Source organism: Salvelinus alpinus, chromosome 11 (assembly GCF_045679555.1).
Source record: "Salvelinus alpinus chromosome 11, SLU_Salpinus.1, whole genome shotgun sequence".
NCBI classification, from domain to species: Eukaryota; Metazoa; Chordata; class Actinopteri; order Salmoniformes; family Salmonidae; genus Salvelinus; species Salvelinus alpinus.
This window is the reverse complement of record NC_092096.1, coordinates 40,149,764-40,163,354: the sequence shown is the minus strand read 5'-3', so window position 1 is coordinate 40,163,354 and position 13,591 is coordinate 40,149,764. Positions and strand designations below refer to the sequence as shown.

General features: G+C 45.3%; 1 protein-coding gene across 2 annotated transcripts in view; it reads left to right on the top strand.

Moving 5' to 3' along the window:
- The first annotated feature begins 6,076 nt into the window (after positions 1-6,076).
- The window catches only part of LOC139534141 (cadherin-related family member 5-like), a 29,092-nt gene continuing 21,577 nt past the window's right edge, over positions 6,077-13,591 (top strand). Inside the window, exons 1-2 of one of the 2 annotated variants that reach the window (XM_071332962.1) lie at positions 6,077-6,436; positions 13,309-13,415. In XM_071332962.1, the coding sequence (XP_071189063.1) occupies positions 13,349-13,415 (67 nt within the window). In that variant the 5' untranslated portion in view covers positions 6,077-6,436; positions 13,309-13,348. Of the gene's footprint in view, positions 6,470-13,308; positions 13,416-13,591 lie in introns of both variants that reach the window. The other variant, XM_071332961.1, reaches the window with a different exon arrangement.

Here is a 13,591-nt window from a genome sequence, read left to right as displayed (position 1 = left end):
CCTTTTGTTTGGGGTTGAGAGAGGTTTGGTTTTAGCCTACGAACTGAAGCAACTAAATGAGAGTCTGCGAGAAGAACGGAAGTGCCTGCCTAAGGCAGTGCATCATGGGCTGTCAGTTGGTCTGGCATGGGCGGGTGGTGGTTGGTGTTGTGAATATTTGGAGCTTTACTGTATGTGGGAAGATGAGGAGGTTGGCACTGGAGTATACTACAGCAACAGCCAAGCACCACAGCCAAGCATCACCTTTCTCTTCCTTTTATGTTGTTTGTGTAGTGGGGCATGCAGAGGCTATAGCCTGCCACTTGCTTCAGACAACTGTTAAAGATGCTGATAACAAAAACAATTTGCAGAGCCTTCTACACAATGCCTCTGACAAAGTTGACATTGTCAGCTCCCACACAGAGAGAGGATACATTCACTGCCTCCACAACACTGTCACCCTCAGGTGAAAAATAGGAACACTGCACCTTTTAAAGAGTCCAATGGGGCTTATTGATATGTCCCAAATGATTTTACGCTAAACAAAAATATAAACGCAACATACAACAATTTCAACGATTTTACTGAGTTACAGTTAAAATATATTTATATTTTATATTCTTCAGAAATTGATGACAGCTTTTCTACACTCTTGGCATTCTCTCAATCAGCTTCATGAGATAGTCACCTGGAATACATAAAATACCAAGTCCATATTATGGCAAGAACGGCTCAAATAAGCAAAGAGAAATGACAGTCCATCATTACTTTAAGACATTTCAAGAACTTTGAAAGTTTCTTCAAGTGCAGTCGCAAAAACCATCAAGCGCTATGATGAAACTGTCTCTCATGAGGACCGGCACAGGAAAGGAAGACCCAGAGTTACCTCTGCTGCAGAGTTAAAACCCTGGATGGGAGACCAAAGGGTAGCTGTAGATAGATCAATTATCCAGTAGGAGGTACTGCCCAGACGTTTTTATTTTTATTATTTTTTTAAAGATCTGACGTTGTTTCAAAGGTACAAATTCAACATATTTTATACAAGGCTTGTCTATGTTGAAATTTGTTTACCATGATGACATAATTCTGTGGTTGAAATGTTACCTTCAAAACAACAGTTATTTGATGACTTCTTTCAAATCCAATGTATTTTACAGCTATGGTCCACCTCACAATAGGTTCACAAATTACTTCACAATACATTGTCAATGTGAGGGTGTGTGTGTGTGTGTGTTTGCGTGCTGTGTTGTTGTCCTCCGGTGGCTAGCTAGCTAAAATCGTTCCTTTCCTAAATTAGCCATGATGGTGATAGGGACTTGGACTTGTGAGTTTTCTTAATTCTCCATACTGGTGACTAAAACGGCGATTCTGATCCAACAATAAATTCATACATTGTGCCCCTGGTCTGAGAGGATAGAAGTTCAACATGTAGCTAGATGTACAGCAGTATACTAATGTTAACTAACTCGCTTGGCGCATCGTTGCCCATGAAAAGAAGCTAGGCTAGTGAGCAAGTATTTTAACCAGGTAGTCTACGACAACAACAACTAAAAGTGTGTACTGCATGACAGAGTCATAGACCGTATAGGCAACATGAAAGAGGAGGATGGCATTGTCAACATGTTTTTTCTACTTGCACACATGCACGCACACACACACACAGAAATAAATACCACTATCATATTTAGCGTACGTTGACAGGACTAAATCGTTTTTGGAAGGTTTTAGTTGACACTGTATTAGACTAATCATACAGTGCATTCAGAAACTATTCAGACCCCTTGACTTTTTCCACATTTTGCTACATTACAGCCTTATTTTAAAATGTACACACAACACCCCATAATGACAAAGCAAAAACAGGTTTTTAGATTTTTTTGCAAATGTATTCAAAATAAAAAACAGAAATAACTTATTTACTAAAGTATTCAAACCTTTTGCTATGAGACTCGAAATTGAGCTCAGCTGCATCCTGTTTCCATTGATCATCTTTGAGATGTTTCTACAACTTGATTGGAGGCCACCTGTGGTAAATTGAATTGATTGGACATGATTTGGAAAGGCACACACCTGTTTATATAAGGTCTCACCGTTGACAGTACATGTCAGAGCAAAAATCAAGCCATGAGGTCAAAGGAATTGTCCGTAGAGCTCAGAGACAGGATTATGTTGAGGTACAGACCTGGGGAAGGGTACCAAAACATTTCTGCAGCATTAAAGGTTCCCAAGAACACAGTGGCCTCCATCATTCTTAAATGATGGAGGCCACCAAGACTCTTCCTAGAGCTGGATGCCCGGCCAAACTGAGCAATCGGGGGAGAAGGGCCTTGGTCAGGGAGGTTACCAAGAACCCGATAGTCACTCTGACAGAGCTCCAGAGTTCCTTAGTGGAGATGGGAGAACCTTCCAGAAGGACAACCACCTCTGCAGCACTCCACCAATCAAGCCTTTATGGAAGAGTGGCCAGACGGAAGCCACTCCTCAGTAAAAGGCACATGACAGTCTGCTTGGAGTTTGCCAAAAGGACTCGCAGACCATGAGAAACAAGATTCTCTGGTCTGATGAAACAAGATCGAACTCTTTGGCCTGAATGCCAAGCTTCACGCCTGGAGGAAACCTGGCGCTATCCCTACGGTGAAGCATGGTGGTGGCAGCATCATGCTGTGGGGATGTTTTTCAGCAACAGGGACTGGGAGACTAGTCAGGATCGAGGGAAAGATGAACGGAGCAAAGTACAGAGAGATCCTTGATGAAAACCTGCTCCAGAGCACTAAGGATCTCAGACTGGGGTGAAGGTTCACCTTCCAACAGGACAATGACCCTAAGCACACAGCCAAGACAACGCAGGATTGGCTTCGGGACAAGTCTCTGAATGTCCTTGAGTGAATGTCCTTAATGAATATCGAATATACATACATGTATTGGTTTGAAATGTTCTTGGATACCATTTATGTTTCCATATAGTGTTTGATGTATTAGTGTGTATTATTTAGTCATTAAGGGTGGATTGTTAAAGTAATTTAAATGTTGAAAGATAATGATTAAATAATTCCCACTCTGAAACCTTATAACTGTTACGGTAGTCGCAATCCTCCTCCTCGGACGAGGAGAGGCGAGACGGATCAGACCAAAATGCGGAGTGGTTGGTTTCCATGGTAATTTAATAACACAAAATAAACCATATACGATACAAAATACAAAATGAAACTACCGTCAAACAGTCCCGTGAGGCACGAACACTGACACGAGATACACAAGATACAAACACCCACAAACACACACGTGAACCCCGGCTGCCTAAGTATGATTCTCAATCAGGGACAACGATCTACAGCTGCCTCTGATTGATTGTTACGGTAGTCGCAATCCTCCTCCTCGGACGAGGAGAGGCGAGACGGATCAGACCAAAATGCGGAGTGGTTGGTTTCCATGGTAATTTAATAACACAAAATAAACCATATACGATACAAAATACAAAATGAAACTACCGTCAAACAGTCCCGTGAGGCACGAACACTGACACGAGATACACAAGATACAAACACCCACAAACACACACGTGAACCCCGGCTGCCTAAGTATGATTCTCAATCAGGGACAACGATCTACAGCTGCCTCTGATTGAGAATCATACCCGGCCGAACACAAACATCCCCACATAGAAAATGACACAGACAACCCACCCCAACTCACGCCCTGACCAACTAAATAATACAAACACAACAGAAAACAGGTCAGGAAACGTGACAATAACTGTATTAAATTGATTAGAATCATACATTTATTATCTGATGGGTTTGTTTAGGTTAAGTCAGTAAAAGTATAATTAATGAGTTGTGTAGTTTTAGTCAGATTTAGGGTAAAACAATATAACTGGAACAATGTCTATTATAGTATCTTAAAAACAGACTGTCTTAGCAAGATTCGGTGCCGACCTTGGCTGGGGGGCCACTGAGAGTACTTCCCAGGGTCTCCCTATCTTGAGGGAGGACGGGGAGTGATTCTCACGGACTCCCCTAATCTTTGTCGGCTGGGTAGCAGGACAGTATATGCGTATGAATTCTGTTTGTGTGTGAAAGTATGCGGGTAAGAAGCCAGTATAAAATGAATGGTTTTGTCCAACTAACCAGCGCTCCCGTGAATAAACCTTATTGACTATTTTAGCTGGGCCTCCGTCTGTTTCATTTCAATCAGTATCTTACAAATCCTGATTAGCAGACTGAGTAGTTTAATTGAATTGGTTTATAAACATCGAGAACATAATTCTCATGACAGAGGCCCAGCCAGAGCCCGGACTTGAACCCGATCGAACATCTCTGGAGAGATCTGAAAATAGCTGTGCAGCGACGCTCCCCATCCAACCTGACAGAGCTTGAGAGGATCTGCAGAGAAGAATGGAAGAAACTCCCCAAATACAGGTGTGCCAAGCTTGTAGCGTCATACCCAAGTAGACTCGAGGCTGTAATCACTGCCAAAGGTGCTTCAACAAAGTACTGAGTAAAGGGTATGAATACTTATGTAAATGTGATATTTCAGTTGTTTGTTTTTCAATAAATGTGCAAAAATGTCAAAATCTTGTTTTTGCTTTGTCATTATGGGGTATTCCTCGTTGAGGAAAAATAACAATTTAATACATTTTAGAATAAGGCTATAACGAAACAAAATGTGGAAAAAGTCAAGGGGTCTGAATACTTTCCAAATGCACTGTAGGTGATTAGATTATGTTGGAATGTTGAAGTTGAAATGGTGCTGGAATAGTGGAGGCAGCTCCTGTTTTCTTTGCGACTTGCGGTAAATCAATGGTTCTAAATCAATAGTTGTAAATCAATAGTTGTTTAGTAGTACGAAAATGTTGGAAACATTACCTTGCATGACCATGCTGTAGCTCAAATGCTGTTTGTTACAAGCAATATGTTTTGTGGGCTTCACCAGACAGATGTTGTTCTCCGGTTTTGTAATGAAACAAATGTGTGGTTGAATTCATTCTGCCACTTTGTCTTCTTATTGTCTCGGCCTTAGGACTATACATCACGGTGTCAAGGTATATGAACTAACAGGTTTTAAAGCACACAACGCAATTATTACAACACATTTTGGTCTGGATTGGCTTTCCCTCTGATTTTACCCACGCACTGCTCTGATGGATACGTGTCTAATCCACACTAACTGTTAATCAGCACAACAGTAAGAGACCCTAAGCCAATTAACCTGCTGCAACAAGGCAGGAGCCCTGCTGATATACCAGTAAAGTAGAATTAAATGTTAACGCAGGAGCAAATGTGCAGCACTACACAGGCAACTGCTGCCATTGCCTATAGGTTTTCTTATAGAGATGGGGAAAGCAGATTTGTGAAGACAAGAGAGGGAGGAAGCAAGAGAGGGAGGGAGAGAAAGAGGGAGAGAGAGAGAGAGAGAGCGAGAGCAAGAGAGTGTGTGTGTGCCAAGCGGTTTAAAACCTTGTCAAAAGTAATTAAGGAATTGCATGGTGCGAGTTACCCAAAGGCCTCTATAAAAAGAGGGAGACAAAGAGGGAGGCATCTGGCTTTAGAAAAGGGCTGCTGTACTGTAAACTGATGAGAAGTGATTGTAACTGTACTATGATTTAATCAACAGCAGAATAGATACCAAGGTTAACACTACCAAGGTTAACACTACCAAGGTAAGCTATACAGTACTGTTTGGGGTTGATAGAAAACATGCTGCAATAATCGCTTTACTGTATTTATTTATAATTGTTTTCCTCATCTGACTAATCATTTTCATTCCGACACCAAAATCCATACTCCTACAGTATGGCAGCACGTTTGTCGGTTTAATCCTAATCGGTGGTGTTGCAATGTGTTGCCATTAACAGTGCCTCTGAAGTTGGAAGGGAAACCAAGGCCTCTCTTCCTGCATGGATTCACAACACTAATGGGGTGTCATGATGATTCTTCAGCACACCGAGTGATCCGTCAGACACTACACAGCAGGGGGCTCATAGTGACTAGTGAGAGTGATATGGGGGCTCGGTGGGAGAGCTCTACTGACACCCCTAGGCTGGTTTAGTGTCATTAGCATTAGCAGCACAGCCAGCATTGTTCTCGGTTTAACCTCCCTCTCTCTTAACTGCTGTACTGGATGGCTAACCTGTCCTGGAAATACCAGCTAAGCCCCCAGTCTGTGCTCAATGCAGGAGCTCTTAATGCTCTCTCCCAACACACACACCTCCCTCTTTCTCTCCCTCTCTCGCTCTTTCTGCCACGCTCCCACGCTTGGGGAACAAGGCTCAACCGGTGGTGGTGGGAGAAGCGGGGCTGTCGTCACTGCTCTTGATTGTTTGACCCTGGGAGAAAGTTCTGCCACAGGGGGAAATATGTGTCTGAAACCAAGGGGCTGGAACAGACAGAATAGGAGAGGGATACCACGAGCGTGAGAGCCTCGGCTCAGGCTTTGACCATTCAGCTACCGGACGCCAGTGAGTATGGTGTGAGCCTACATGTAAATTAGTGTAAGTTAGTATGTGTAGAAGAAAATATGTGTGTGTGTGTGTATGAGTGTATGTAAGAATGTGGGTGAAGTGCTAAGCCTCTGAACAAATTGTCACATCATTGCGACATCACATCACCTTGAGTTACATGTGCATTAAAGGTCTCCGACCTCCATTGCCTTCTAACTAAGTGGTGATAATTGCAAACAATAACCTTTAGTCTAGGGAACATAATATTACAACTGAATTCATATCTGGTGTGTGTGACCAAAAATATCATAATGGATTAACCTTCTGTTATGCTATGACTCAACCTGGGTATTCATTTGTGGATGTCTATCAATGTATTACGAATTTCAATTTGTACAATATGTTATGAATATGCAACGTTACCAATTCCAATTTGCTGTGGCTAACGTTAGCTAGGTGGCTAACGCTAACGTTAGCTAGGAGGTTAACGTTAGCTAGGCTAGGGCTTAGGGTTAGGGGTTAAGGATAGGGTTAGGGATAGGGTTAAGGATAGAGTTAAGGATAGAGTTAAGGATAGGTTTAGGAGTTAGGTTAAATGGTTAAGTTCAGGGAATGTTCGAAGCGGGCCCTAATGGCTCAGTAATTGCTGTGTTCAGTTATCAAAAGCACTTTGATGAGTTTAGTTAATTGTGATGGATGCAGGGCATGAGAGAAGTTCAGATAGCTTTTCAGAGAGAAACAAACTGGGCAACGCAGGCCTATTCAGCTAGAGCCTCAATTTCCAGCAACAGACAAAGGCAGGCTGGGTGAGGCCGCTGTCAAAACAGTGCACAGAGGTACTTAAAATAACTACCCGTGTGTTTTAATATATTGCCACCCTTGCACGATTCACTATTTCTTTTAAAATATGTTGAAATTTAGAAGAAAAAATCTAAATTGAAAATAAGATTTTTCACACCAAAGTCAGAAAATGGCCAGGACTTAATCAATCAGAATTCAAATTAATTTGGTTGGAGGCAGGTGATTCTCGTTTTCCTGGTCATTTCTCAACTGCGGTAGGTTGCCTACATTGTGAAAACAGCCATTCAAATAGTTTTGAAAAGAGAAAAGAGAATATTCTGCTCCATTGCACTTCATTGTAAAGTGCAAGGGAACCAATATATAAGTGCGCAACTGTATGTAAATGCAAGTTTGATGAAAGCTCCTCTACAACTTCTGCATCCCTCTGTTAAAACGACCTATTAATTGTATTATTATAGTGAACCAGATTGACCCAGACACAACTGGGTGACACAAACACAAAAGGGGGAAACACAAACACACACTTATGCCTACATCTGCCAGGGGCAGGTGTGTCAAGTCGGGCTGGATAGGATATAGAATAATATTCAATATGTAATCCCCTGTTATCTGCCCGTGTGACAGAGACCTGCTTCCTGTTGCGAAGGTATTTCAATCAGATTAAAGACGGTATTAATCCAGAGACAGACTGACTCCACTCCTAATAACCAGTAGACACACACAGCATTATCCACAGCCTTACCAGCTGCTTTATCAGTCTCTACTCTTTTTAATAGATGTTATATTGTGCAATACAAAAAAAGAACTGTTCCAAGAAATGTATCATTTCATTTTCATATACATGCCACACTAAATTAGTGAACTGATTTGTTTTTTGGGGTGAGGGCCATGAACCCAATCAATATTATATATGAAGTGTATAAAACATTAACACCTGCTCTTTCCATGACATAGACTTACCAGGTGAATCCAGGTGAAAGCTATTATCCCTTATTGATGTCACTTGCTAAATCCACTTCAATCAATGTAGATGAAGGGGAGGAGACAGGTTAAAGAAGGATTTTTATGCCTTGAGACATGGATTGTGTACGTGTGCCTTTCAGAGGTTGAATGGGAAAGACAAAAGATTTAAGTGCCTTTGAACAGGGTATAGTAGTAGGTGCCAGGCGCACCGGTTTGTGTCAAGAACTGCAACACTGCTGGGTTTTTCGCGCTCAACAGTTTCCTGTGTGTATCAAGAATGGTCCACCACCCATTAGACATCCAGCCAATTTAACAACTCTGGGAAGCAACTCAATATTAGGAAGGTGTTCTTAATGTGTTGTCCAACATATCCATGTTGCCATCGTTATTCCGATTTGGCACATTGAGACAATTATATTTTATCCGCATCAAATCAGCAGTTATAATCTTAATTGCTACGCCTGTAAAAGTAATCACATTCATCATAAGGTACTACTTGTACTGAACCATACTATTGTATTGAACACCAAGTAACCATGGTGACTTCCATGAAATTTCAACTGAAAAAGTGAGAGAAAAAAACCTGTACATTCTGTATTTCTGTTACTAAGCAAGCATAGTATCACTGAGCATGCATGATCTCAAGTAAAGGAATCTTTGGGCATCCATCGTGATGTACCTGTAATTCACCTCATGATTCTCTTGCGCTGTTAGGTCAGAGAGGTCAGACAAGACCTTCCAAACACACAACTCAGACACACAGCCTGATTCTCACACTGAACCTCATAGCTACTGTCACGATCGTGTGGAGGAGAGACGGACCAAAACGCAGCACTTGGAAAATAAGCCATCTTCCTTTTATTAATGAAGAAGGCAAAACGAAACAAAAACACTTACAAACTAACCAAAACAATAAACGACCGTGAAGCTAATAAACGTAGTGCACATACACAGGCTACAAACGTTCAGACATAGACACAGCTAGACAACTATACTAAACATAAAGCCAACTACTCTAAATAAACCCCCTAAACCTTACAATCACCCTGGACACTACAAAACCCACATAAATACCCATGTCACACCCTGACCTAACTAAAATAATAAAGAAAACAAAGAATACTAAGGCCAGGGCGTGACATAGCCCCCCCCTTAAGGTGCGAACTCCGGGCGCACCAGCACAAAGTCTAGGGGAGGGCCTGGGTGGGCATCTGACCACGGTGGTGGCTCAGGCTCAGGGCGAGGTCCCCACCCCACCATAATCAATCCCCGCTTCTGTAGCCTCCCCACAATGACCACCCTCCACATAACCCCACCTAAATTAAGGGGCATCTCCAGGATAAGGAGTAGCACCGGAATGAGGGGCAACACCGGAATGAGGGGCAACACCAGAATGAGGGGCAACACCAGAATGAGGGGCAACACCAGAATGAGGGGCAACACCAGAATGAGGGGCAACACCAGAATGAGGGGCAACACCAGAATGACTGGCGGATCCTGGCTGGCTGGCTCTGGACAGTCATGGCTTGCTGACGGCTCTGGACGGTCATGGCTCGCTGACGGCTCTGGACGGTCATGGCTCGCTGACGGCTCTGGACGGTCATGGCTGGCTGAAGGCTCTGGCTGATCCGGTCTGGCGGAAGGCTCTGGCTGATCCGGTCTGGCGGAAGGCTCTGGCTGATCCGGTCTGGCGGAAGGCTCTGGCTGATCCGGTCTGGCGGAAGGCTCTGGCTGATCCGGTCTGGCGGAAGGCTCTGGCTGATCCGGTCTGGCGGAAGGCTCTAGCGGCTCCTGTCTGGCGGACGGCTCTAGCGGCTCCTGGCAGACGGGCGGCTCTGTAGGCTCATGGCAGACGGGCGGCTTTGCAGGCTCATGGCAGACGGGCGGCTTTGCAGGCTCATGGCAGACGGACAGTTCAGACGGCGTATGGCAGACGGGCAGTTCAGGCGCCGCTGGGCAGACGGGCAGTTCAGGTGCCGCTGGGCAGACGGGCAGTTCAGGCGCCGCTGGGCAGACGGGCAGTTCAGGCGCCGCTGGGCAGACGGGCAGTTCAGGCGCCGCTGGGCAGACGGGCAGTTCAGGCGCCGCTGGGCAAACGGGCAGTTCAGGCGCCGCTGGGCAGACGGGCAGTTCAGGCGCCGCTGGGCAGACGGCAAACTCTGGCCGGCTGAGACGCACTATAGGCCTGGTGCGTGGTACCGGAACTGGAGGTACCGGGCTAAGGACACGCACCTCAGGGCGAGTGCGGGGAACAACAACAGGGCACACTGGACTCTCGTAGCGCACTCTAGGCCTGGTGCGTGGTACCGGAACTGGAGGTACCGGGCTGAGGGCACGCACCTCAGGGCGAGTGCGGGGAGAAGGAACAGTGCGTACAGGGCTCTGGAGACGCACAGGAGGCTTGGTGCGTGGTGCCGGAACTGGAGGCACTGGGCTGGAGACACGCACCATAGGGAGAGTGCGTGGAGGAGGAACAGGGCTCTGGAGATGCACTGGAAGCCTGGTGCGTGGTGTAGGCACTGGTGGTACTGAGCTGGGGTGGGAAGGTGGTGCCGGATATACCGGACCGTGAAGGAGGACACGTGCTCTTGAGCACCGAGCCTCCCCAACCTTACCAGGTTGAATGGTCCCCGTAGCCCTGCCAGTGCGGCGAGGTGGAATAGCCCGCACTGGGCTATGCAGGCGAACCGGAGACACCACCTGTAAGGCTGGTGCCATGTACGCCGGCCCGAGGAGACGTACTGGAGACCAGATACGTTGGGCCGGCTTCATGGCACTCGGCTCGATGCCCAACCTAGCCCTCCCAGTGCGGCGAGGTGGAATAGCCCGCACTGGGCTAAGCACGCGTACTGGGGACACCGTGCGCTTTACCGCATAACACGGTGTCTGACCAGTACGACGCCCTCTTACTCCACGGCAAGCCCGGGGAGTTGGCTCAGGTATCCAACCCGGCTTCGCCACACTCCCCTTTAGCCCCCCCCCAAGAAATTTTTGGGTGTTACTCACGGGCTTCCAGCCACTCTGCCTTGCCTTTGCCTCATAAAACCGCCTCTCCGCTTTCGCTGCCTCCAGCTCCGCTTTGGGACGGCGATATTCCCCTGGCTGAGTCCAGGGTCCTTTGCCGTCCAGGATCTCCTCCCATGTCCATGAGTCCTGTTTACTTTGCCGCTGTTGTTGGTTCCGATCATGCTGCTTGATCCTGTTGTGGTGGGGAATTCTGTCACGATCGTGTGGAGGAGAGACGGACCAAAACGCAGCACTTGGAAAATAAGCCATCTTCCTTTTATTAATGAAGAAGGCAAAACGAAACAAAAACACTTACAAACTAACCAAAACAATAAACGACCGTGAAGCTAATAAACGTAGTGCACATACACAGGCTACAAACGTTCAGACATAGACACAGCTAGACAACTATACTAAACATAAAGCCAACTACTCTAAATAAACCCCCTAAACCTTACAATCACCCTGGACACTACAAAACCCACATAAATACCCATGTCACACCCTGACCTAACTAAAATAATAAAGAAAACAAAGAATACTAAGGCCAGGGCGTGACAGCTACACTGAGCAGCGTGTGCATGTTTACACTCAAGCCACAGGTGGCATCTAAACACACTGTCATTTAAACAATAAATAGCAAACAGTAAAATATATTAAAGTAAGATTCTATGACAGTTGGCCTCCCGAGTGGCGCAGCGGTCTAAGGCACTGCTTCGCAGTGCTAAAGGCGTCACTACAGACCCGGGTATGATCCGGGTATGAGTCCCATAGGGCGGAGCACAATTGGCCCAGCATCGCCCGGGTTAGGCGAGAGTTTGGCTGGGGGGGCTTTACTTGACTGATCGTGCTCTAGCGACTACCTGTGGCCAGCCGGGCGCCTGCAGGTTGACCTCGTCGTCAGGTGAACAGTGTTTCCTCCGACACATTGGTGTCGGTCATGTTTCGGAGGACGCATGACTCGACCGTCACCTCCTGAGCCCTTAGTGGAGTTGCAGCGATGAGACAAGATCGAAATTGGGGAGAAGAAAAAAAAAATTGATTCTTTGACAGTAAAGTTTTGAGAGCAGTAAAGGTGTGTGACCAATCCAGGTTGACTCCTGAGAGTAGGAAGGAGGGTGCCTGACACTCAGTGGACACTCGTAGGCAGAACAATCTGATAAATGGACCAAGCAACAAATGACTAGCCTGGGTGCCAGTCTGTTTCTGCTCTCATGTCAACTCCCTATGGCAATGTCATGCAAAACATGTTTAGCATGACAAGGAGAGGAATAGTAAACTAGACTGGTACACAGGCTAACAATTGACTAGCACTGGCCCCAGGCTAATCAAACTGCAGTCATTTAATGTGATCAACAACATAAAAAAAAACAAACATGAAAGGATTACCGAAGGGAGTGGTTCATTAGTCAACATTAGTCATAATGAATTACGATAAATAACACAAGTTGCCTTGTTTTGGTGTAAGACATAGGCCTAAAAAAACATCAGAGAAAGGAAAATATTGAGGATTTAAAAGTTGATTATACAAGGAGCCAAAAAAAGCTTTCAGGCACTGAGAACACTTAATGGACACTGAGGTGGGGTTTAACAAGAGAGGCCGCAGTGAAAGTCATGTTACCCGGGCTGATTACCGTAACTGCCTTGGCAGAAGGCTGTTAGGAGTGACCAAAGATGGACTAAATAGTTTGTAGCAGTGGTTCCCAATCAGGGGTACTAGGCCTATCCACAGGGGGTACTTGAGAAGACTCATAAGAACCTAGTCCTACTGATAAAATGCACGAGGGGCTACTTCAGGGGTACTCTGGGCAGAGCAAAATTCAGTAGGTAGTAAAGTAACCAAAAAAGGTTGGGAACCACTGGTTTATAGTATTAGGAGGACTAGCGGTGAATGCCAGGATGTAAACAAAGGGGAAACGGTTGTCAACTAATGCTGGACCGACTGTACTTCATATTGGAAAACAAACTATCTTAATCACTAAAGTGTTTTTGGATCCTGGTTACCTAAATGCTGTCAATAATGATTTGCATATAATACAGAACTTAACATCCGGTCTCTGCTGGATTAAGTTATGAAAATGTAACACCGCTATTTTGCTGCTGGTCTCTGTGGGTTGCAGTTGTGGCTGAGAGACTGGAGGCTCAGGAGGCTAGAGGAAGATGTTGACTCCATGGGGGTTGTTCCTCTGCCAGCTGGCAATAAACACATCCTACCATGTCATCAAAGGTAGGCCAGAGTTCAATCAAACTCTCACTGTGGGGAATAGCGGTCTTGCTTCTTCAGTTGCCTCAACATGAAACTGCAAATACTGTGTGACCACTGGTATCATGTTATGGTTTTAGTAATTAACCACTTAAACCAAAATTACAATGCCACCTGGCCTAATAAAGAGAACAACGCTA